Raw genomic sequence first — 26,914 nt, forward strand, 5'->3', positions numbered from 1 at the left:
AATGCGTGTACGACAGAATAGCACAAGAGACTATGGACGAGAATGAAATTGCACAGAGGCTCTCCAAAGTCAACAAGTACATCTGCGAGAAGATAATGGACATCAACAAGTCTTGCAAAAACGAGGAGCGGAAAGAGGCTAAATTCAGTCTCCAATAAACCTGTTACGTTTTGTAAGTTGGGGGGGGGGTGATAGTCTCATTCCATTGGATTTTAGCATTTTGTCCTTGTCGCGGCGAGAACCAGACCTTGCGTGTGAAATGACGTTTATGTGTGCGCCGATACTGAAACACCACAATGCAGTTCATACCGGCAAAGAACTGCAAGTGTTTGTTATTAACTTTGGAACTGAGAAAGCTGCATCGCGTCTGACTCCGTGGTCAGAATATTTGCCTCTGCTATTCTGCCACTCAATGTTTTCACCTTCAGTTTTCATTCACATCGATTCCGCTTATGTTCTACACTTTTTACTGCCAGACTTGCCAGAAACTGACATTGTTATGATTGTGTTAATACGAATTTTCGTATCAAGTTTCAAAAAAATATATTTACTGTATGTATTAACCCGTCCATTTTTCCATTTTTGTCAAGTTCAAAGCTTTGGCTGATTCCAGTACATGGGACAGGGAAAGGTCTAAGTTCTGTGCGATAACCGGTACAGAATCGAGAATGGCAGCCATGTTGTTTTCTGTGACATGAAGACCATTGTAACTTCTTAATGGGTTGGTGGCTACACATAGACCATGTAAATTCATGTGGGATGGAGATTTGACAGGCGATTTGCACAGACACAGCAAATTACAGTACCAGTCATTTGGAAGAGATTTTACAATTGTCATCCAAATGCTGTGGATTTTATTTCACAAGTAAATTGACTGAAATACTCACCTGATCTTTTTATGTATGTCAATTGCGGACTTAGAATGAGCACAGATTTGTTGTGGATTTTCCTCATTGAGTTCAGCTTGGAGATTAATTTCCCCAATGAATCAGTAATTGTGGATTTCAAAAATGTGGATTTTTGTCTGAACTTAAAGAAGATCTGTGATCAGTGTAAACAATTGAGTTTCATTATTTTTTAGCCTCATATTCCTTAATTCCAACACAGTTTTTTTTTTATCCCGTAGTTACGCCCCCCCGTTTATGAGATAAAAACTTTTTACTATTTTTATTTGGCTGACTATACACACTTTTCCTGAGTAGTCAGATGGGCGTGAACCTTATTTAAAAGCTAAGCTCAGGGGTGGGAATTAGGCTTCTTGGTTCAGGTTCAGGGGGGGGGGGGGGTTGTAAATAAGATGCTGAGGTGGTTTAAATCAGGCTCAAATTCCCCCGAGCCTTCCATTCACACCCCCTATTTAAAGGGGTACTCTGGTGGAAAACTTTTTTTTAAATCAACTGGTACCAGAAAGTTAAACAGATTTGTAAATTACTTCTATTAAAAAATCTTATTCCTCCCAGTACTTATTAGCTGCTGAATACTTCAGAGGAAATTATTTTCTTTTTGGAACACAGTGCTTTCTGCTGACATCTCTGTCCATTTTAAGAACTGTCCAGAGTAGGAGAAAATCCCCAAAGCAAACATATGCTGCTCTGGACAGTTCCTAAAATGGACAGAAATGTCAGCAGAGAGCACTGGGGTCATGATGTCAGCAGAGAGCACTGTGTTCCAAAAAGAAAATAATTACCTCTGTAGTATTCAGCAGCTAATAAGTACTGGAAGGATTAAGAATTATTAATCAAAGTCATTTACAAATCTGTTTAACTTTCTGGCACCAGTTGGAGTACCGGAGTACCCCTTTAAATAAAGTTCCCGCCCAGGAAAAGTGTAGGTAGCCAAATATTGAAATCTCTATCTTGGGGGTCGAAGAGCCGCATCAACTAAATAAAAACAATTTTGGAATCAGGTAACCTAAAGCTCCAAAATTATATAAAAACAAATTTTGTTATACTGACAACAGGTCCCCTTTAAATGTGATTTTTAAGCTCAAATGGGTCTAATATTGACTAGCGATGCAGTAGTAAGTCTCTTTTAGCTATTTCTATACATAACTCTTGCAACTTTTTGTTCCATTATGAAAAAAAAATATAGGAGCAATAATGCCAGCCCTATTGGTTGTAACCCAGCTTTCCCAGAAGCAAACTTAATAGCTGTAAAGAAAAATGTGGGAGACTTATTGACTTATTTCAGTGTTTTTTCATTCTTTTTATTTTCTCATGCTGTTAGTTTCAGATTTAATGCTCTTTCTGGCCAGAGTAGAACTACAGTTTGTCTTATAGGAGTCATTCATGTATTCTAGATCTGTAAGGCTTTGCTGTTTTGTACATTATGTTACACACAGTGCCATGAGTTTTATTTTATTTTATATAGTACTTGAATGTAAGTTTTCATACAGAATTGAATGGTTTCCTATGTTGTAGCTTTGTGACCCATAACAGCCAATCGGAGTTCACTTTCTTATAAATTGCAGTCTGATTGGTTGCCATGGCTGCAGAAATTGCCATTTATTTTTAAGGGAAGATATATATGTTTTGACTTCAAAACGTGCTGCTGCTTTGTATAATATTGCATCTTGTTTTATACACATTTCTTAAGTATAAAGGTGCCTATATACATTTGGTTAACATCCACTTTGAGGAGATCGGCTGACCTTCTGCTGTCATGAGAGTATCCTGACTATTCCCCCGCGGCATATCTTTTGGGGTGTAAAGAAGGATCAGACAGTTCAGTTTCATCATGCCCAGTCCATAGTTCTTGCCCAGTTCAAGTAGAGAGATAACACTCGATCCACCACCATTCACAGAAGAGATAAACCCCCTCCCTGTAAAATGGCTTTTGAAAAGGTCATAGAGAATGCCTAGTAGTGTCAATTTAATTCATGCTCATTTAATTCATATTAATGGGACAGGTCCTGTCTGATGTTGTCTCTGACCATGGGCCCTGCTGTAAAGCATATCTCTGCTTTTAAAAACAGCTCAAGCAAGTAGGCTGCCGCCATAATGTTGGTCAAAAAAATAGAACCAGAAATCAAAAACAGATTAGAAAAAAAACTGTATCTGGAGCTTTATTATTCTGACAGTTTTTTGCCTGTTAGCATTCTTTATCTTCAGCTCACTAACAGTAAGCTCTGGCCATCAGGAGGGGGCGTTCCCAGGCAGGTGCGATGTCATCTGAAGCCATGCCAGGTTAACTTCCGCCCTCACTCTTCTATCGCACGTAGAAGAGACAGCCAAACGCTGCAGGCTGTTCTCCCTTCCCTCCTCTGTGTATCGCAGAGAGGAGGGGGGGGGGGGGGGGGATCAGAGCAGATCTGCAGCAGATGGCTGCACACAGCGTTCGTTCTGCCCTGCATGATTGACAGGGCAGAGAGAGAATGCAGTGTATCGCCAATGTCCTGCCCGCACTTCCTGACTTTGGTCTCATGCCTGGCCGGAAGGCAGTGAAAGCAGCTGCCGGGACATGAAGGGAGACCCCTAGTGGACAATTTTTAAGAGCTGTGATCCTGGTCTTGATTCGCACCTTAGTCTGAGTTAGTCTTTATTATGGACCCTCTCTGTAGTAACAGTGGACCGAGTACAGCTCAGGATAAGCAGTATTCTCTGTTTCTAGTCAAAGGAGCACAGCTCAGCATAGTCTATAGCAGTGGTTCTTAACCTTGTTGGAGGTACTGAACCCCACCAGTTTCATATGCGCTTTCACCGAACCCCTCTTAATTGGAAAAATAAAATGTTTTTTTCAAATTCAAAACATAGGAGGTATATATTTAAGTATATATTTATACATAGGTGCACAAAATGAACAAAACCATTAAGAAGAAAGAACAAAACCATGAAAACATGATTTTCACACAAAAACAAAAACATAATGAATATTTACTGCAAATCAGTGTGACTTCTGCTGTTGTCTTTCAGAGACCAGTTCAGAAATGCGCGGCTTTACCTTGGCAAGTGCCACTCTCATGTCATTTTTGCAACAATGGCAGTGTTCCCCCACATTAGGCAGGCAGTGTTCCCCCACATTAGGCAGGCAGTGTTCCCCCACATTAGGCAGACAGAGTTCCCCCACATTAGGCAACCAGTGTTCCCCCCCCTATCAGGCAGAGTGTTCCCCCCACATTAGGCAGGCAGTGTTCCCCCACATTAGGCAGGAAGTGTTCCCCCACATTAGGCAGGCAGTGTTCCCCCACATTAGGCAGGCAGTGTTCCCCCACATTAGGCAGACTGAGTTCCCCCACATTAGGCAGACCGAGTTCCCCCACATTAGGCAGACCGAGTTCCCCCACATTAGGCAGACCGAGTTCCCCCACATTAGGCAGACCGAGTTCCCCCACTTTAGGCAGACCGAGTTCCCCCACATTAGGCAGACCGAGTTCCCCCACATTAGGCAGGCAGTGTTCCCCCACATTAGGCAGGCAGTGTTCCCCCACATTAGGCAGGCAGTGTTTCCCCACATTATGTAGGCCTGTGGTCTTCAACCTGTGGACCTCCAGATGTTGCAAAACTACAACTCCCACTGATGTAGGCAGTGTTCCCCCACAGACATACAGCCTCCAGCCATATACAGTGTATGGCTGGAGGCTGTATGCCTGTGTACTGCCCACTTCAGTGCTCTGGCTATAGCAGTAGGTCTCGGGACCGGTGGTCGGAGCACCGAATATGACGTGCCGCTGGTCACTTACCAAGCTGGCCAGCGCACGTCTTCCTCCTTCTCTATCCTCCGGTCCTCGGCGCTTTCGTTTCCATGGGCGCACGCACGGGACGTCAGTGATGTCCCGGCATGCGCTATGTCCCGGCGGCCCTGCGTTTTTAAACTTAATGCGGGGTCGCAGGGAGTTAATAGTGATGGGGGGAATTGCCCCGTTGCTACAGGACGGGCAAACACCTGCTCTGCTTGGAGCCCCCGGGCCAGCTCGGGGCCCCAAGCAATTGCTTTGTTTGCCTGTCCTGTTGCGACCTCCCCCGCCGAACCCCCGGGACTGACTCACCGAACTCCTGGGGTTCGATCGAACCCAGGTTAAGAACCACTGGTCTATAGGGTTGGTATTAGGAAAAAAAAATGATAATTTAATTTGATTTTAACCCTTTTAATGAATTTATTTCTTTATATGCTAATTGTTGTTATTATTCAGCTCTGAACACCAGACTATCCTGTACTGAGTATATGAACCCTGGTCACCTATGACTAGACTTGCACAGCCCTAGATACCATGTGGTGGACTTAAGATACTTCTATCCAATAAGCACTTTCAGAAAATGTTGTGACCCAACAGGACCTACAGGCCATTGTTTTCGTATTGTGTCAATAAAGTGACAGACACAATGGTGGGAATGTATTAAAACAAGTGCAATAGAAAACGTGTTGTAATTCTTAAAAAACAGAAGCTTAATGCCCATAACAGTATGTTTACATAGATACTAATAACTAAAGAAGCATCTACTTGGCACAAAACACTTTTCGGATATATTTGTGCTTAAAGTTAATCTGTCAGCTGCATTACACGTTCTAAACTGCTGACCCTATTAGAGCAAGGAAACACGTTACCTTTCATATATCTGCCTGTGCTTCCAGAATATAGACAATTTTTTATACTCTAGTGCAAAGAGGTATTCCCAAGCCCCTAAAGTGCTGAGGGCTGATAAGCCTCCTCGCTTCCCCTTCCATCCTAGATTAACAGTCAGATGGAAGCCAAGCCCTGTTTCCAGATCTAGTTCCTGTGCTGTGTATATAAATTCAAATGTGAAAAATGGGGTTTTGTTGAGAGCGCTCCTGTGTGACGACGGCGATTGAATGAAACAGAGGTCTGAGCCAGCACTTACGCAGGACTAACTTTTATTAGAAAAAGAAGTCAAAAAGGTAAAACAGGACGCGTTTCGGTTTTCACTCGCGCCTTCCTCAGGTCCACAATAATAAGTATGTGTAGTCCTGGCCAGGGTTTCTGCAGGCGGGCTTTTATATAAATTGGGTTCAGCCAAGAGATTTGGAAACAGGGCTTGACTTCCAGCTGACTGTCAATCGATGATGTAAGGGGAAGCGACGAGACGTTCCAGCACTCAGCATTTCAGAGACTTGGGAAAGCCTCTTCAACTTATTGTACCAGAGAATAAAAGCATTTTTCTACATTATGGAAGCACAAACAGATATACGAAAGGTACCGTGTGTCTCCTAACTACTCTCTAAGGCGATGTTCACATGACCGAATTTCCGAGCGGAATCTGGCGGCAAGATTCCACTTGGAAATTTCATTTCAGCAGAATCCCATTGCGTTCAATGGATTCTGCTGCACACTGCGGAATTTCCGTGGTAGAAACATTTGCCGTTGATATCCCGTTTCAGCCTCCAACGAAAGAATCGAAATGTCAATTCTTCAGCGGAATTCGTTCGGAAATGCACTGCCATCTATGGAGATAGCACATTTACAAGCAGTCCTAGCACCAGCAGAATATTCTGCCAGGACCAGCTTCTTGTGAAATGTCCACCTGGGCAGAGATTCCGCAAAACTTCCATTGTGTGTCACAATGTAAATTGCAGCTGACCGATTCCCTTTAACAATTTTTTTTTCTGTAAGCTAAAATCGGTGAATTCTTTAATTTCTTATCTTCCTAGAAAGACATGAAATACAGTCATGGCCGTGAATGTTGGCACCCCTGAAATTTTCTCACAGAAAAGGATTGCAGTAACACGTTTTGCTATACACATGTTTAGTCCCTTTGTGTGGATTGGAACTAAAACAAAAAAAGGGAGGGAAAAAACTGGACATAATGTTACACCAAACTCCAAAAAGGGGCTGGACAAAATTATTGGCACCCTTTCAAAATTGTGGAACAAGAAGATTGTTTCAAGCATGTGATGCTCCTTTAAACTTTAGTCTTTGCATTGTGTGTCACACTAAGCATGGACAACATAAAGAGAAATGTCTGAGGACTTGAGAACTAAAATTGTGGAAAAATATCAACAATCTCAAGGTTACAAGTCCATCTCCAGAGATCTAGATTTGTCCACAGCGCACAACATTATCATAAGTTTGCAACCCATGGCACTGTAGCTAATCTCCCTGGGTGTGGACAGAAGAGAAAAATTGATGAAAGGTGTCAATGCAGGATAGTCCGGATGGTGGATAAGCAGCCCCAAACAAGTTCCAAAAATATTCAAGCTGTCCTGCAGGCTCAGGGAGCATCAGTGTCAGCGCAAATTATCCGTCGACATTTAAATGAAATGAAACTATGGCAGGAGACCCAGGAGGACCCCACTGCTGACACAGAGACATAAAAAGCAAGACTACATTTTGCCAAAATGAACTTGAGTAAGCCAAAATCCTTCTGTGAAAACGTCTTATGGACAGATGAGACCAAGATCGAGCTTTTTGGTAAAGCACAGCATTCTACTGTCTACCGAAAACAGAATGAGGCCTACAAAGAAGAGAACACAGTACCTACAGTGAACTATGGTGGAGGTTCAATGATGTTTTGCGTTGTTTTGCTGCCTCTGGCACTGGGTGCCTTGAATGTGTACAAGGCATTATGAAATCTGAGGGTTACCAATGGATTTCGGGTCGCAATGTACAGCCCAGTGTCAGAAAGCTGGGTTTGCGTCCAAGATCTTGGGTCTTCCAGCAGGACAGTGACCCCAAATATACGTCAAAAAGCCCACAGAAATGGACGGCAACAAAGCGCTGGAGAGTTCTGAAGTGGCAGCAATGAGTCCAGATCTAAATCCCATTGAACACCTGTGGAGAGATCTTAAAATTGCTGTTTGGAAAAGGCGCCTTCCAATAAGAGAGACCTGAAGCAGTTTGTAAAGGAAGAGTGGTCCTACATTCCGGCTGAGAGGTGTAAGAAGCTTATTGATGGTTATAGGAAGCCCCTGATTTCAGTTATTTTTTCCAAATGGTGTGCAACCAAATATTAAGTTAAGGGTGCCAATAATTTTGTCCAGCCCATTTTTGGAGTTTGGTGACATTATGTCCAATTTGCTTTTTTTTCCTCCCTTTTTTGGTTTAGTTCAAATACACACAAAGGGAATAAATATGTGTATAGCAAAACACGTGTTACTGCAATCCTTTTCTGAGAGAAATACTTTATTTTCTTGAAAAATTTCTGGGGTGCAAACATTTACGGCCAAGACTGTATCAGTATGTTGTTTTATTTGCACTATTGTAAGATGTAAAATGCTTTGAAAATTGTGCAGCAAAATGTGCCGCTTAAGTGAACCTGTCACTCTTGAGGCAGCCATCTTGTGAACTGAGGAAGATGAAGAATGTTGTGTTGTATCAATAAAGATTTTTTTTTTGTAAAGCAAAATCTGATTAATACGGCAGTAAGAAATATAACAAGTTGTGATGCCAAGCCATTGTGTCCCTTCTATGCTGAACACCAGTTGTTACTAACACAGCCATATAGCTTGTCTTTAAAGGGGTACTCCTCATGAAAACATTTTTTTTTTTAATGAACTGGTGCCAAAAAGTTAAACAGATTTGTAAATTACTTCTATGTAAAAATCTTAATCCTTCCAGTACTTGTCAGCTGCTGTATGCTCCACAGGAAGTTCTTTTATTTTTACATTTCCTTTCTGTCTAACCACAATGATCTCTGCTGACACCTCTGTCTGTCTGTCCAGAGTAGGAGCAAATCCCCATAGAAAACCTCTCCTACTCTGGACAGTTCCTGACACAGACAGAGGTGGCAGCACGGAGCACTGTGGTCAGACTGAAAAGAACTGCACAACTTCCTCTCTAGTATACAGCAGCTGATAAGTACTGGAAGGATTAAGATTTTTAAATAGAAGTAATTTACAAATCTGTTTAACTTTTTGGCATCAGTTGATTTACAAAAAAAAAAATAATGTTTTCCAGCAGAGAACTCCTTTAAAGGTATATTCCAGACATACAAAATCTTAAAAAAAAAAAAAAATGCATCATTAATCAGATTTTTTTATTTCAACCAGTGACTTATGTGGCAGTGCCTTTTTTTAAGTGTACATTCACACATGGCAGATTTGCTGCTGCAGATTTCATGCTGATGAATACCAACAGTTTGAGCTCATAACAATTTTTTATGGGTGGAGGAATACAAAGATTACATATAGCGTATACAACAGTGTTTCCCAACCAGGGTGCCTCCAGCTGTTGCAAAACTACAACTCCCAGCATGCCCGGACAGCCTTTAGCTGTCCGGGCATGCTGGGAGTTGGAGTTTTGCAATAGCTGGAGGCACCCAGGTTGGGAAACATTGCGCTTCAAGAAAGAATTTCATACCATTAAATTTTTTTCCACAAAAATAAGTAGCAAAATATCATAAAAACATAAAAAAAATAAATAAATAAGGAAGATGAGAGGCAACTGTAACAGCGGGTGCAAAATTACAAGTATTGAGGTTAAGGTGCTTAAGACAGCGCATATTTTCACAATTTATGGAAGAAATAGCATGTGCATTATGTATATTATGGGCAAAATAAAGATAAAGTGCATGAAAAAGGTATTGCAAATATTTAAATTCTAATAAATAATCATGACATGTAACACGTGCATTAAAGTAGATCTCCGACAAAAAATAACTTCTCCCCTATCCGCAATATAGAGGATAAGTAGCTGATTGTGGGGGGGGGGTCCAAACATTCGGGCCCCCCGCAATCACTGGGAAGGGACCCGCGAGGAGCGCATTCTGCACCCGGCACGTGCTCCATTAACTCCTATGGGAGCGCTGAAAAGACCAGAGCACAGCTCTCGCGCATCATGTAGACAACATGTGCTCTTCAATGAGAGCGCTGGGGTTATATACTGGTGATCGTGGGGGGGCCCCAACAGTCGGACCAACCCCCGCAATAAACTACTTCAGCCTATTACCGGCCGCAGAGATGTGCCGCCTCAGCCGGTAATAGGCTGAAGCGCCGTGTCACGTCCCGGGATAAGGGAAGTAGACAGCCCGGCCAAATGATCAGCTTTTGCGGAGCTCCAGGGGAACGTAGGAAGGTAAGTGAAGGTTTGTTTTCTCTTTTTTTTTTTAGCCCGGGCAGGATGGAATAGGAATAGTCCGCACACGACATCTCCTTTAAAGGGGTATTCTGGGCAAAAACATCTTATCCCCTATTGAAAGGATAGGGGATAAGATGTCTGATCGCGGGCCCCCCCCCCCCCCCCCGCGCTCTCCCTGCAGCAGCCCGCATTGCAGTTTCGGAAACCGCAGGGCTTCGGAGACGGGGATGTGACGTCACGCCACGCCCCCTCCATTCATGTCTATGGGAGGGGGCGTTTCGGCCGTTACGCCCCCACCCATATAAATGAATGGAGGGAGCGTGGCGTGATGTCACGTCCCTGTCACGGAAGCCCAGAAGTTTCCGAAACTGCAGACGCAGCTATGCATAGAATGAGGGCTGCTGCAGGGAGATCGTGAAGGGTCCCAGTGGAGGCCCCCCGCTATCAGACATCTTATCCCCTATCCTTTCAATAGGGGATAAGATGTTTTTGCCCAGAATACCCCTTTAACCCAATTCCTATACAAAAAATGTAAACAACAAAGTACAATAATAATCCAAAAGTGAATGACTGCTATATTCACTGTAGCTTGTAACCCACAAATGCATTCCGACGAACGCTTCGGTAAAAAGTTTATCGGCGGAGAATGCGATCATTATTTGTAATTAGGATATATTTATTATGCCCTAAATTGTGTATAGGCACCTTAATCTCAATACTGATGTTTAAAGCGTATCTGTCACATCAGATTAAAAAAAATGCTTTTATATGTTTCTCACTAGGTCATGCAGATTCTTTAAGTCTTTTTTATGTGTCTAGCTTCTGTATTTGGCTCACAAATCCCTCCGTTCTGCTGCTCACATCCATTGCTCAGGAAGGGGTATGTCCAAGGAAAGCACTGAGCCCGCCCTCACTCACCATGCATTCACTTCCTCCCTGAGTCTGCTGTGCTGGGTCTCTTCATCCAATCACTGCAGGCTGCTCTGTAACCCCCTCCTCTCTGTTTTCATGCTGCAGTCTGATAGGAAAGGAGTGAGCACAGAGGAGTGCTAGTCCCATCCTCGTTTCCTGCACTTTGCCCCAGTTTCTGCTTCAGCTGGGACAAAGATGGTGCTGCAGACAAACAGGATTATATTCTGGATATATGGGGACCTCTAGTGGTCTTTTTTTAAAGCCATGATTTCTATAAAAAGGAGATAAAAAAATGTTATGAAGTAAATAAGAAAGGCTTATGTTTTGCCAAAATGTACTACACATAAAACGTTTTTGATTACGACAGTGCCCATTTTATACCTGTAACTTTGTAACCCGCTATACATTTGCCTCTCCTCTTCCTTATTAATTTTTCTGTCATCTTTTTCAATGTTTTTATAATATTTTGTCTATTCTATTAAATTTAAATAACTTTGTTCCTACTTATTTTTTGTTTAAAAAATACATTCTTATGGTGATATTCATTCTTGTAGACATTACAGATTGAAATAGTTTAACAGAACATCTAATTCGCAGCATATATGGTATGTGTGAATGTACCCAAAGGGATAAGGCATATGCAGCGTATTTCATGCTGAGAGAAATCCGTTGGGACACGGGAAATACAGTGCGCATTTTGCTAGGAGCAGACTCAAAGTGCTATCCCTGCCGCTGTCCCTGTGCAAGTTAAACAGATTTGTAAATTACTTCTATAAAAAAAATCTTAATCCTTTCAATAATTACAAGCTGCTGAAGTTGAGTTGTTTTCTGTCTGGCAACAGTGCTCTCTGCTGACATCTCTGCTTGTCTCAGGAACTGCACAGAGTAGAAGAGGTTTGCTATGGGGATTTGCTTCTAAACTGGGCGGTGCCCGAGACACGTGTCATCAGAGAGAACTTAGACAGAAAAGAACAACTCAACTTCAGAAGCTCATAAGTACTGAAAGGATTAAGATTTTTTTAATAGAAGTAATTTACAAATCTGTTTAACTTTCTGGAGCCAGTTGATTTATATATATATATATATATATACACACAGTGGTCCCTCAACATATGATATTAATTGGTTCCAGGAGAACCATCATATGTTGAAACCATCATATGTCGAGTACATATATCTATGAAAAATGGTAATTGGTTCTGGGGCCTCGGAACCATTGTATGTGGAATACATATCTCTTTGGGAAACTTAATTGGTTCTGGGATGACCATTGTATGTGGAGTGTATGGGGAGTGTAACAAACCAGGGTGCCTCCAGCTGTTGCACAACTACAAATCCCAGCATGCATGTACAGCCATTGACTGTCTGGGCATGCTGGGAGTTATAGTTTTGCAACAGCTGGAGGCACACTGATAGGGAAACATTGATGTATGGGGTGTATAGTGTGTATATGTATTGTATGTGATGTGTGACATCGCATACAGTACTGTACAGTTCTCTAAATACCTTCAGGGGGGACAGAATGTCCTCCATTACGATCCTGCCGACTACAGCTCTATAGGAAAGGAAGGGGAGGGCAGCCAGCAGCTCATTGGATGCCTGCAGCAAGATGCTATGCAGCTATTGGCTATGGCTGCACGTGGGGGGGGGGGGGGGGGGGGCTTACACGGAGCTCACAGTGGAAGCCTGTATGAGTTAGCAGGACAGCATGTGAGTAACAGGAGGCAGAACGGGGCACACGGGCACATTAAACAACTATCTGTCAGTTGCTGAAGTTGTCAGCGCCGTCAGATAGCTGTTTGTGCGATGGACCCGACACACAGCAGCATCATATGTCGATGCTGCCTTCAACATATGATGGGCTCTGAGAGGCCATCATATGTTGAGATGATCATATGTCGGGGCCATCATAAGTCAGGGGGGGGGTCACTGTATATGTATATATATATGTATATATATATAAGTTTTTTCCTGGATAACCCCTTTAGGCTTCTTTCACTCTATAGTTATGTTCCCACATTCTGACATCCGTCATTGAGCATTAACAGGTCATGAAAAAATGGATGAAATAACTGAACACAACGGATGACCAATTTTGACGGGCATTCTGTCAAAATACTGGACATGTGCCATCCGTTAACACCCGTTATTTCATATTTTAACGTACATTATTCCACCGTTATCTTTGACTGGACAAGAATTGGTGCATGTGCCGTTATTTGCCTTGTCAAAAATAAGGGACGTTAGTCATAACGGGACATAACTGATCATGAAGGATGGTCAAAAAATCCCATTGAAATGAATGGGATGATTTGACGGACGTTTTATGGACTTTGTGAGGAGAGCTCATGACGGGAGGTTTTGCAGGAACATGACGTTAGTGTGAAAGGGGCCTTCGAGTTGGGCCCAGCGTGTCATGTTGGCACGCCTCCAAACCTTACTGCACGCACAGGGCTGCGGAGGGGCATCTCATAACAAAATGTGCAGCGTATTTCCCGCTTCCCGGGGGATTTCTCTGAGCCTGGAATAGGCTGCATGTGCTATGTGTAACCTTATTCTAAAGGAGAAGTCCACCTATGATTTTCTACCGTCTTATAGGGACCAGTTTACAAATTGAAGGGGTCCCTGCACTCTTCGGAGCTCATCCACTTGGCTCTTGAGCTCTTTTGTAGATGTAGTAAAGGTATGAGATGCTTCAGCCTTCTATTTAGCTTTGGGCTGGGGCCAGAATTAGAAGCTTATTTTAAAGGGGTATTCCGCTGGCAAGGGTTCGGTAATAAATGTTCCGAACGCTGTTTTCGTGCTGCGGGGGTCTGCCACGCCCGTTTGTGACATCACGCCCACGCCCCCTCAATGCAAGTCTTTGGTAGGGGGCGTGACGGACGTCACGCCCCCTACCATAGACTTGCATTGAGGGGGCGTGATGTCACAAAGGGGCGTGGCCGACCCCCGCAGCGCGAAAACAGCGTTCGGAACATTTACTTCCGAACGCTGGCCAGTGGATTACCCCTTTAAGTGGCTTTACCTTTCCCAGTGACACCGTTCACAAGATGACCGCCGCCATTGAGTGGACGCAACAGGTACGCTTCACGGGAAAGCTCTGACTGTGTTATTTGCTTGTTGTGGTTTTGCATCACTTTGTTTCTACTTTAGAGAAATGAATTGTATTTTTTACTGCAGAAACTTCCAGATGGTTATTATTAAATACTATAAAATGATCCTGGCGCTCCGCTATTTTTTGTTTAGAAATAGATGGTATAAAAAAAAAAGTGCTGAGAACTGTACTTTTCTTTTGCCGCACTTGAGGAAAAGAAGAAACATTTTATTACCTTTTCAGGGTCACAGTAAATAGTAAAAATGTAATTTTTGTGGTAACCGACTGGTGAATGATTTGGTTCTTGGAGCTAATAGGTTGTTTGATCTGTGCGGCGGTGGCACGTTGTCTCTGGGCACAGTTTAGCTTTTGTCAGGATTAATGTATGGATTAAATTACAGAGATTTACAAAATAGCCTCTAGCTTTTACCGTTTGAAGATTCAGCATATTACGTAGATGGTCGATGGAAAGGGAACGTAAATAAAAACGTAGTCATACAATGCAAGCGGCAGATTGTCATTGCCGACTGCTCGAAAACCATTGCATAAGAGTCAAAAACAGGTGGGGGGCAGGGTTTTGGATGAATATTGGTGCATGTTGGGAGCTTTATCAATGGCTTTTACTCGCCAACAAGATGGCAGCCACAGAGCGTTTATAATTACAGTATAATAATATTTTTATTATTTATATAGTGCCCTTGGTTTCAGGGTACTTTACATATAGCAAACTTGTGTGAGCAATGTAATAGCCAACAATCACATGGGTGTGGAAATTTTATAAAAACTGCTTGTCCATGGGACCAAAACGGAGCAAAATCTACTTGTCCCTCATGACGATCCACTTGTCCGGGCCAATTTTTGCTTTTACACTGTCGTTTTTTCCTCCTTGCCCTATAATAGCCACAACTAACTACTATAATGATACCTTTAAAATTTTCCATGACATATTCTCTGAAACAAAAATATTGGTGAAGTGAAATTGAAATAGTAAAAGGTAATTTTGTAGATTTGGTGGTTTTCTTTTCTACGCCATTTACCTTGTGGTTGAGATAACCTGTTATTTTGATACTTTTGGCCGGACGGATTACAGCAATACCAGATTTGTATAGTTTCGTCATGTTCTAATCAGAATTTTTTAGATTTTTTGAATTGCAATTTTCTGACCCCTATAGATTAAAAAAAAAAAAAAAGACTTTCACATACCAGGCTGTATGAGGGCTTAATTTTTGCGCCATAATCAGTTTTTTGTACCATTTTGGTATTGATCTGACTTTTTAATAGCTTTTAACTTTTTTTTTTATGGGATATTATAAAAATTGCAATTCTGTGTTTTTTTTTTTACATTTACTGCACGGGATACATAATGTTATATTTTAATAGTTCGTACAATTACGCATGCAGCGATACCAAATATGTTGATTTTTATTATGTTTACATGTTTTTATATAGGAAAAGGGTGTGATTTTAACTTTTAATATGGAATGGGGTTTTATTAAACATTGTTTTCACACTTTATTAGTCCCTTAGGGGACTTTTAGGAGGAATCACTAGATTCCTCTTACAGATCAATAGAGTTCTATTGAACTTCATTGATCTGTGTGCTCTGCGATCCATTGATAGAGCCTAGTCCAGCCAGGTTCTATCAATGACAGAGCCACGGACACCAAGAAGCAAAGGTAAGCCCTCCAGCTACCTCTATAGTGGATCGCCCCCCTCCAGTTCTCTTCAGTTTCGGAAACCGCCGGGCTTCCGAGATGGGGACGTGACGTAATGCCACGCCCCCTCCATTCATGTCTATGGGGGGGGGGGGTGTTGCAGCCGTTACGCCCCCTCCCATAGAAATGAACGGAGGGAGCGTGGCGTGACGTCACGTCCCCGTCTCGGAAGCCCGGCGGTTTCCAAAACTGCAGACGCAGCTACGCATAGAAGGAGATTGCGGGGGGTCCCAGCGGCGGGCCCCCCCCGCGATCAGACATCTTATCCCCTATCCTTTGGATAGGGGATAAGATGTTTTTTGCCCGGCATACCCCTTTAAAGGGGTACTCCGCCAGAAAACATCTTATCCCTTAGCCAAATAATCTCCTCTGCGGCACCCAGTCATCTAGTGCACGGAGCAAACTCCGCTCCGTGCCGTTTGACTGATGACTACAGCCACCACGCCCCCTCTATACATGTCTATGGAAGGAGGCGTGACAGCTATGTACCGTAGACATGAATGGAGGGGGTGTGGCGTGACATCAGGAAAGCTCCAAGCTTCCGTGTTCCGGACCCCGCCTGTGCCAACCCAGAGATCCCTGATGTCTGGTCTCCAGTCGCAGGACTCCCATGATCAGACATCTTATCCCCTATCCTTTGGATAAGGTTATAAGATGTTTTCCAGCGGAGTACCCCTTTAAGAGGTTAATATGGTGGTTCATAAAGACTCCCCATTTACGTATGCCTTATTAGAAAATGACTAAGGACTCTCCCCTTAGGACTCTCCCTTTAGTTACCAGTGCGGAAAGACTCTGCAAAGAACAGTTCTTGCTATGGTAGTCGATCGGCCATTTTTATTTCAATAAAAACTCAAGTGCAAGGAAATAAGATACTGCATTTAATTCTAAGATAACCTGAAATGTGGTATGATGCATTCATTTCTTTATTACTATGAGATAAAGACAAAAATAAGACAAAGAAATTGTGTTACCTGGAAAAAGTTCCATCCGTCAGTGTTTTTCTTTCGGCTGTAATTTGGTAGGTAAACATTGTACGGCTTTTCAATAATCTCCAATTCCTATTTAAACTTTAAAGAACAATAATCTGCCGCTCGTGTTTAAAGTTTAAGCAAAGCTGAATGATTGAAAGCTCTACCCAGGGAGACAGCGCTTGTAGTACAGCACACATGGGAAAACTTCCATATTACATTGTAAAGCGGAAACCTTTTCTTATTCATAGAGATACAGGGAAAATCATGGTCTTATTTTGCTAAAAATATTAACAAATAAATATACAATGTCCCTATGTGACTTGGGTATGAGGTTCACTCCATAAAAAATTCCACTTGCTCTTAAAGGGGAATTCCATTTTTATGTCTTAGGCCCCTCTCACACTACTGTTGTCACACAGTAGTGTGACAGCTGTCGTGGCCACCAGGGAAAATAGCAGGTGAAAAAATACTCCTGCTGAAAAACAGCGGCACCCTAAGGACCCCATTGACCCATCGGGACCAGCAGTTGCCCATTGCGTCCCGTCAAACTGACAGCCATCAAACTAAAAAGCCGTCACGCCCCCTCCCATAGACTTGCATTGAGGGGGTGGGGTGTGAAATAATGAGGGGGCGGGGCTATGACATCACGATGTCCCAGCTCCAGCGTTCAGAACAGTTTGTTCCAAAAGCTGAGAAGCGGGGTACCCCTTTAACTGTCCAGCAGGCTGCTGCGGGGGCAGGAAGAGAGGGCCAGGTGGACTGGGAACAGAAGATTTTTTGCGGGCTGAGAGTAGAGTGATGGAGAAAGAGGACATCAGGGCTAGGATAGTGCATGGCAGTGCTGCTGCAGTGAGGAGTGCAGGGAGTATGAGCAGTCTGTCAGTGCTGGGGCTTTAGGAGACTGGGAAAGCTGAGTGGCATAGAATGTGTGCCAACCAGCTTTCCCAGTCCACTAAAGAGCTCCAATATGGCTGCTTTATGAGACCAATATTCTCTTCAGGAGACTGGAAAAGCTGGATAGCAGGCACTACACAGTGCAGGGCTCACAGTACTCCCCAGCTTTACCAGTCTCCCGAAGAGATTATTTGGTGAAGCAGCCATATTAGCTACATGAAAAGAAGAAGCAGATGTCACTAATATGCTTTATTTCCTAAAACGGCATTTATTTCATTATTTACAAGTTAACCGTACGGTCAATTTTCTGACCCCTGTAGCTTTTTTACTTTTCTGTCTATGAAAGTGTAGGGGGGCTAATTTTTATGTGCATAATCCAGACTTTTTATCGGCTCCATTTTGACATTGATTGGACTTTTTGATTGCTTTTTATAAAATTTTGTCTTGGATGCGATATGATAAAAAAAATATATAACGTAATTCTGTCATTTAGTATTTTTTATTTACAACCATTCGCAGTGCAGGATCAATAATGTTATACATTAACAGTTCAAACCATTCTGCACATGGTGATACCAAATATATTGAATTTTGCTTACATTTCTTTTTTTATGAAAAATGGGGAAAAAGTGGGGTGATTAAAATTTTTTGTGTTAAAGTGTTCCCGTCAGATCCAACAAAAAACATTTTTTAAATATATCACTCAGTACCTAATCCTGACCATGTAATTTAATTTTTATGTGTCTAGCACCTTTATTTATTTTTTTAAAACATATATTTATTAAATTTTCAAAAGTTTTTACAACTTTTTTAATTTAGCTCACTAGTCTGAACTCCTCTCAAAGGGAGGGGGCGTGGCCTCACTGCACAGGTCTCCGCCCCCTCCCTCAGTATGCTGTCTGCTCACATCTCCCCTAGCATTAGCAAAACTACAATTCCCAGCTTGTCCTCACTGACAGTAACGGGACACAAGCTGACAGTGGGAGGATTTTTCCTCCAGCTGTGATCCCTGCGCTCACAGCTGTCAATCAAGGAAGTGTGTCCATGACATAGGTGATGATGCATGGACACGAAGGACTAGTATGTGTACAGGCAGGTAGGGGGGCAGTTGTTTGACTATCTTTTTCAGTATGAAATACTGAAAATTTTCTAATGAAAGCAATTGCACAACCTATTGATTTTGCATGCTTTACAAAATATCAAAAGTTTTTCTATCTGACAGTGCCCATTTAATTTATGTTTGAGAAAACTTTATTATCGATTTTTTTTTTAATTCTTTTTTTACACTTCTTTTACCTACCCTAGGGGACTTGTATAAGGGATCATTTCCTGATTCAGATCAATGCAGAACATATGTCTTGCATTGATCCATCAGGCACACTCTATCAATAGAAGAGACCCGGCAGCCACAGAAGCTTACATAAGCGTTCGGGCTGCCAGTGGGAGGGGGGGCTGACCTGAACCACTGCACCATCAATGACTGAAATAGCGGCCTCTATATGGTAAATAGGTGCGATCGTCATGGGTCGGGAAGAAGTTAAAGTATCCCTTTAAAAAATGTTTTTTTTTTAAAGAGCCCCAAGACTCATAATCACAGTCCATGCCTGTATACTAACCGACCTAGTCACAAAAATCGTTACTGTATTCTACCCTAGCCTTTATGTTTGGTCAGATACCATGTGCATGACTGGTACATTTTATTGTTCTTGACTCCTATTATTGTTCTTTTATGGTTTTTGACTCTTAGACTAAATGAGCCCTATATAGCGTATTTTTCGCCCTATAGGACGCATCGGCGTATAAGACGCACCCAATTTATAGGGGCAAAATCTAAAAAAATAAAGATTTTGAACCCAATAGTGGTCTTCAACCTGCGGACCTCCAGATGTTGCAAAACTACAACTCGCAGCATGCCCGGACAGCCGTTGGCTGTCCGGGCATGCTGGGAGTTGTAGTTTTACAACATCTGGAGGTCCGCAGATTGAAGACCACTGCATAGGAGGTAATACTCACGTGTCCCTGCCGCTCCGGACCCGTCACCGCTGCCCTGGATGTCGCTCCATCGCTGTCGCCGTCGCTCCGGAACGTCTCTGCTGCCGGCCGGGTATCCTCGCTCTCCGTCGCCGTCATCACGTCGTTACACACGCCGACGCACGTACGCGACGACGTGATGACGAGGATGGAGAGCGCCGGCCATACAGGGGATCCCTGAACGGAGAAGACACCGAGGAGGCAGGTAAGGTCCCTCCCGGTGTCCTGTAAGCACTAACCCGGCTATTCAGTCGGGCTGTTCGGGACCGCCGCGGTGAAATCACGGCGGTCCCGAACAGCCCGACTGAACAGCCGGGTTAGTGTCACTTTCCCTTCAGACGCGGCGGTCAGCTTTGATCGCCGCGTCTGAAGGGTTAATACAGGGCATCACCGCGATCGGTGATGTCCTGTATTAGCCGCGGGTCCCGGCCGTTGATGGCCGCAGGGACCGCCGCGATAGGGGTTTATTCGCCGTATAAGACGAACCGACTTTTTCCCCCCAGTTTTGGGGAAGAAAAAGTGCGTCTTATACGGCGAAAAATACGGTATCTATTTTGTATCTTCAACTTTTTGACTTACTTTGTAAGCTCTTACAATCAGGGACCTCTCTCCTTTTGTCTGCGTATTTGATTGCTTATAAGTTTGTTATTTTTTTCCAAGTTGTATAGCAATGCGTAGTAAGTTGATATTATGGACACAGTCAATATGGCCCTTAAAGTGGTATTCTGGCTTTATACATCTTATCCCCTATCCAAAGGATAGAGGAACAGATGTATGATCGCAGGAATCCCGTCGGTGCAGCCCCCGGAATTCTGTGCCGGGGCGCTGCCTCTGAGTCAGGGACGTGACTTCATGGCCACGCCCCCTAGTGATGTCACACCACTCCCCCTCCCATAGACATGAATGTAGGGGGCATGGCGTGACTTCATGGACCCCGACTCAGAGGCAGCGCCCGTCGCAGAATGCTATGGGCTGCACAGAGATTGCGGGTGGGACCCCTGCGATAATACATGTTATACTCTAACCTTTGGATAGGGGATAAGATGTATAAGGGAATACCCCTTTAAGCTGTTATCCTTAACCAATAGGACTACTACTAGAGTAGTTCTGGAGTTCCAAATCATTGGCCCTGATTTACTATTGTAAACCCGACATGTTTTGCCAGATTCTGGAGCATTGCGCCAGAAATTCTATCTGCGCTGGAATTTGCGCCAGAATTCTGTCTGATTGCGCCAGAAATGAAAAACCCGACCAACTCTCCATTTTACTGAGAAAATCCAAAAAAGAAGGCGTGCCTGTCAGGAAAAGGGGGCATGATCACAGAAAAGGAGCGTGTTCCCAACATTTTCACAAAAACCCAACATATTTACTAAGGTTTCCACAGAATATGTGGTGGATTTGGGCTGAGGAAAACCCTACAGATCAGAGCATGTGTAAAAAAAGCAAAATGTAGGGAAACCTTAGTAAATACTGTGGAAAAAAAATTGTAGGGAATTAAAACCCACAAAGAAACCTACACAACACTCTTAGTAAATCAGGGTCATTATGTTCACCACTACAGTCCAAGGGTCACAAATCCAAAATGGCAACCTTTCCCAATTCTAGAGTCCGAAAAAGTCTTATGTAGTGATACATTCCCCATTCCTATCATTACATGCCTTTCACATTCAAGGCACTACGAAAACCCAGAAGTCTTTTGTGTGAGTTATGAGTTTCCCAAAAACAAATATGACTTAAAGGGGTACTTCGGTGGAAATGTTTTTTTTATTTTAACTCAAATGGTGCCAGAAAGTTAAACAGATTTGTAAATGACTTTTATTAAAAAATCTTTACCCTTTTATTACTTTTTAGCAGCTGTATGCTACAGAGGAAATTCTTTTCTTTTAGAATTTCTTTTTTGTCTTGTCCACAGTGCTCTCTGCTGACACCTGATGCCCGTATCAGGAACTGTCTAGAGCAGCATAGGTTTGCTATGGGGATTTTCTCCTGCTCTGGACAGTTCCTGATACAGGCATCAGGTGTCGGCAGAGAGCACTGTGGACAGTAATTTCCTCTGTAGCATACAGCTGCTAAAAAGTATTGGAAGGGTAAAGATTTTTTAATAGAAGTCATTTACAAATCTGTTTAACTTTCTGCCACCAGTTGATTTAAAAGAAATGTTTTCCACCGGAGTACCCCTTTGACAGCTGTTTAGAACTTTAGGAAACTTACCGGAAGGACAACTAAAGGAATTTTTTAATGCTGGGGTGAATGTTTTTGTCTGCTCTTTTAGAATGCCATCACTTTTTTCTCCTTTTGTGCCTCATCTTAAGATCATTAATATCTGTATCACCGAGCGTTACGTCTTCAAGTTTTGAAAGAAAGTTCTTGAGTAAGTATTGCAACGTTCACCCTGAGTTGTTTTAGGCCCTTTTGACATTCATTCGTATAGTGAAGACTGAGGACTCATTACTCTACAAAAATTGCTTTCCTAATGAGTGTTGGGTTTTCGGACTGCATACATTTAATGAGACAATGGAGACTTAATGGATTTCTGTGAGACGTGATAACCTGTTCCAACCTTGTGTACAATATGGTCAGCGCAGCTTCTCACTCCATTACCTGCGATGAAAGTGGAATAAAGTTTTTTCTGTACTTCAAGGTGCATTACACAGGAGTAAAGAGGTCGCTGTTTTCTTTGCACAGTGGTTAAGATGTTTTTTGCTGGTAACTTCTAGTTTGGGATTGTAAATCTGGTTATCCCGACTTCCCACCCAATGAGGATGTCCGGATACTGCAAGAGAACTTGGACTTTTGGAAATGTCCCTGATACCCATCCTGATTCCTGCAGATCATTAAAGGGGTACTCCGGTGGAAAACATATTTTTTTTTTATCAACTGGTGTCACAAAGTTAAACAGATTTGTAAATGACTTCTATTAAAAAATCTTTACCCTTCCTGTACTTTTTAGCAGCTGTATGCTACAGAGGGAATTCTTTTCTTTTTTAATTTCTTTTTTGTCTTGTTCACAGTGCTCTCTGCTGACACCTGATGCCCGTATCAGGAACTGTCCGGAGCAGGAGAAAATCCCCATAGTAAACCTATGCTGCTCTGGACAGTTCCTGACACGGACAGAGGTGGCAGCAGAGAGCACTGTGGACAAGACAAAAAAAGAAATTCAAAAAGAAAAGAATTTCCTCTGTAGCATTACAGCTGCTAAAAAGTACTGGAAGGGTAAAGATTTTGTAATAGAAGTCAATTACAAATCTGTTTAGCTTTCTGGCACCAGTTGATTTAAAATAAAATGTTTTCCACCGGAATACCCCTTTAATGGGGGAATCTCCCTAATAGGAGGTTCCCTACATACCGGACTACCTAACTACTGGGGGCTTCTATCTAAAAGGGAAGGGTTCCCTACCTATGTAACTTCTGGGGATTCTATCTAAAATGGGGGTTTCCCTACCCACCTACGGACTGGGAGCTCCTACCTAATAGGGATGATTCTCTACCTACTGGGGGCTTCTACCTGATAGGGGGAATTTTCTACCTCCCTACTAGGGCTTTTACCTAATGGAGGCGGGGGGGAAATATCTTAATTATGAGTGTCAGTGAGGGCCTCATGTTTGACTTTTGCCTAAGGCTTTACAATGTCCTGAGCCACTTCTGTTGTCATGGCATTAAAAAGAACAAGCATCTGTAATTGGTATCAGTGAGTATTAAAAATATCAGTACTAGCACTCAGTTTTAAAAAAATATATCAAAGTATCAGGACATCCCCACCTATACCCTCAGCATTGTGTGCATGTGTTCTCAAGAGCAAAAGGGATATAAACCACTGGCAGAATCATTTGGCGCCAGCTTATCTTTTTTTTAAAGGAAATAGGCTTAAAGAAGATATTAAAAGGGTACTCCGCTGCTCAGCGTTTGGAACAAACTGTTCCGAACGCTGGAGCCGGCACCGGGAGCTCATGATGTCATAGTTATGCCCCCTTATGATGTCACACCCCACCCCCTCAATGTAAGTCTATGGGAGGGGGCGTGACAGCCGTCACACCCCCTCCCATAGACTTGCATTGAGGGGGCCGGGCGGGTCATTAGGGGGCAGGGCTATGATGTCACGAGCTGCCGTCTTCGGCGTTCAGAACAGTTCCAAACACTGAGCAGCGGAGTACCCCTTTAAATATAGAAATCTATAACCAAATAAGGCTGCTTTCACACTATAAAATTCATCCGTTTTAAAGATCCGTTTGATGTACCGTTATGAAAACCCTAAAAATCGTCCATTAAACGTCCGTTAGAAAATCCCATTATAGTCTATGGGATTTTTACATTATCCGTTTGAATCCGTTATAGTCCGTTATTTTGTGACGGAAGATAGTAACGGAAGAAATAGTGCATGCACTATTTCTTCCTTTCATTCTCCCGTCACAAAATAACGGACTATAACGGATTCAAACGGATAATGTAAAAATCCCATAGACTATAATGGGATTTTCTAACGGACGTTTAATGGCCGATTTTCAGGGTTTTCCTAACGGAACATCAAACGGATCTTTAAAACGGATGAATTTTATAGTGTGAAAGCCGCCTAAGAGATATTTGTATTTTGTATTTGTTGTTTTTTTTTTTGTTTTTTATTTGTTTTTATAATATATTGTGTTATTACTATTTTATTGCTGCCACATGAAGGTAGGAATCCCAGGCGATGACAGATACTCAGCTAGTTATAAATAAACGGCAGCCATTATAGAAATATATCCAATTGGTCCAGCAAGTGCCACAAATCAGAATACCACCGGATGTCTTTTCTCTTTTTAGATTTGTAAAGATATATTTCACTGTTACATATTAGCATTGAGCTACGGGAGATGGAGCGAGGGAAACAGCGAATTGGATGAACTTAAATTGATAGATTCCCATTTGTGGTTTGCAATATAAGAAATCTTTCTCGGTTATTGCCAGACTCAGCACCTGTCTCGTGAAAGGAGATCATCAAATCAAGTACTGAACGGAGATAGAAAAAATCTATTTGACCCATCTACCCCGCACACCGTCTGTTTTCTCTTGCTATTCATTTTTTTTTATCTAGAAGGAAAGTCCATAGAGCACCACTGCATGTCCTGATACAGTGAGGCTTCCATGACTGATAGACAGCCTTGTAGATATGTGGGGGTCTCATACAGTCTCCAACCTCATTGAAAGGCAAATTACACTATACGGCTTCTAGACATGTTTACATTTCTTGGCTTCGATATGGAGTGCAATGATTGTTGGGGAAAAAAAGTCATCTTTATTACAAGTTTCTGGCTCTTATTTATAGAAGATTTCCAATACTGTAACTTTATTAGACAAGTTTAACCCCTTAGGGACTTAGCCCATTTTCACCTTAAAGGGGTATTCCAGGAATTTTTTTTTATTTGACTATGCTACAGGGGCTGTAAAGTTAGTGTAGTCCAAAATATAGTGTCTGTACCTGTGTGTGACGGTTTTCTCACAATTCTGTGATTTTCACCCCAATATTTATTTTTAACAGCATACAACATGACTGTTGTCTCAGATTTTTCCCAGGTTGCAATGCGGCCGAGACGTGACTCACTAGTCAGCTGATGACAGGGAGCCTGTCTGCTTCAATGGGCGGAGGGATCGCTTGGTGGGAGAGAGATCAATCTGCAACTAATGCAACAGCTGCAGGCACCCTGATGGAAAACCACAGGTCTTTTGAATGGATGCAGCTCATTTATGTTTCAGTGGGTGGGGTGGCTGATGTGTGGGAGGGAGGGAGGAAAATGGAATTGTGGGCTTTGTAGGCAAGAAAAGAAAAGTCAAACAGGAAATACCAGTTCACAAACAGCTAGCCACAGTGTTATGGTAATCTCACAACATAGCCATTTAGCCCCAAGACAAGCGCAGATCCTTCCTAAGCATGTCCATTACTGTCTGCCAGGTAGGTACTAAAATCCCCTTATGGTGGATAACCCCTTTAAGGACCTTTTTTTGCAATTCTGACCACTGTCACTTTAAGCATTAATAACTGAAATGCTTTTACCTTTTATTTTGATTCCGAGATTCTTTTTTCGTGACATATTCTACTTTTACATACTGGTAAATTTTCGTCGTTACTTGCATCCTTTCTTGGTGAAAAATCCCCAAATTTCATGAAAATGTAGCATTTTTCTAACTTTGAAACTTTCTGCTCTTAAGGAAAATGGAGATTCCAAATAAATTATATATCGATTCACAAATACAATATGTCTACTTTATGTTGGCATCATAAAGTTGACATGTTTTTACTTTTTGAAGACATTAGAGGTCTTCAAAGTATAGCAGCAATTTTCTAAATTTTCACGGAAAATTCTAAATCTGAATTTTTGAGGGACCAGTTAAGTTTGAAGTGGATTTGAGGGGCCTTTCTGTGATAAATACCCCATAAATGGCTCAATTATAGAAACTGAACCCCTCAAAGCATTCATAATTACATTCAGAAAGTTTGTTAACCCTTTAGGTGTAGGTGTTGTAGAGCCCCATTTTTTGAATTTTTACAAGGGCTAAAAGGAGAAAAATCCCCCCAAAATTTGTAACCCAATTTCTCATGAGTAAGGATATACCTCAGATGTAGATGTAAAGTACTCTGTGGGTGCACTAGGGGGCTCAGAAGGGAAGGAGCGACAATGGGATTTTGGAGAGTAAATTTTGCTGAAATGGTTTTTGGGGGGCATGTCACATTTAGGAAGCCCCTATGGTGCCATAACAGCAAAAAAAACACATGGCATACTATTTTGGAAACTACACCCCTCAAGGAATGTAACAAGGGGTATTTAGTTAAAGTTGGATGTGTAAATGAAAAAAAAACAAAATTTCACTAAAATGCTGGTTATCCCCTAAATTTAACATTTTTACAAGGGGTAATAGGAGAAAATTCCCCCCAAAATTTGTAACCTCATTTATTCTGAGTATGGAAATACCCCATGTGTGGACGTCAAGTGCACTGTGGGCGAACTACAATGCTCAGAAGAGGAGTCACATTTGGCTTTTGAAAAGCAAATTTTGCTGAAATGGTTTTTGGGGGGCATGCCGCATTTAGGAAGCCCCTATGGTGCCCGAACAGCAAGTAAACCCACATGGCATACTATTTTGGAAACTTCACCCCTCAAGGAACATAACAAGGGGTATATTGAGCCTTAACACCTTACAGGTGTTTGACCACTTTTTGTTAAATTTGTGTATATGGAAATGTTTTTTTATTTTTCACTAAAATGCAGTTTTTTCCCCAAATGTAAAATTTTTACAAGGGGTAATAGGAGAAAATGCCCCCCAAAATTTGTAACCCCATTTCTTCTGAGTATGGAAATAC

General features: G+C 42.3%; 1 protein-coding gene across 8 annotated transcripts in view; it reads left to right on the forward strand.

Annotated features, from left to right (window-relative positions):
• Nucleotides 1-26,914, forward strand: part of LOC130283237 (cytosolic carboxypeptidase 6-like) — a 1,802,518-nt gene that overhangs the window by 1,272,470 nt on the left and 503,134 nt on the right. For 3 of the 8 annotated variants that reach the window (XM_056532454.1, XM_056532455.1, XM_056532456.1), the window contains one exon: nt 1-1,448. The exons of 2 other annotated variants lie outside the window; for them this stretch is intronic. In XM_056532454.1, the coding sequence (XP_056388429.1) occupies nt 1-158 (158 nt within the window). In that variant the 3' untranslated portion in view covers nt 159-1,448. Of the gene's footprint in view, nt 1,452-26,914 lie in introns of those variants that run through there. 3 more of the 8 variants (XM_056532453.1, XM_056532460.1, XM_056532461.1) reach the window with 2 other exon arrangements.

This window comes from Hyla sarda, chromosome 7 (genome assembly GCF_029499605.1).
Source record: "Hyla sarda isolate aHylSar1 chromosome 7, aHylSar1.hap1, whole genome shotgun sequence".
Lineage (NCBI taxonomy): Eukaryota > Metazoa > Chordata > Amphibia > Anura > Hylidae > Hyla > Hyla sarda.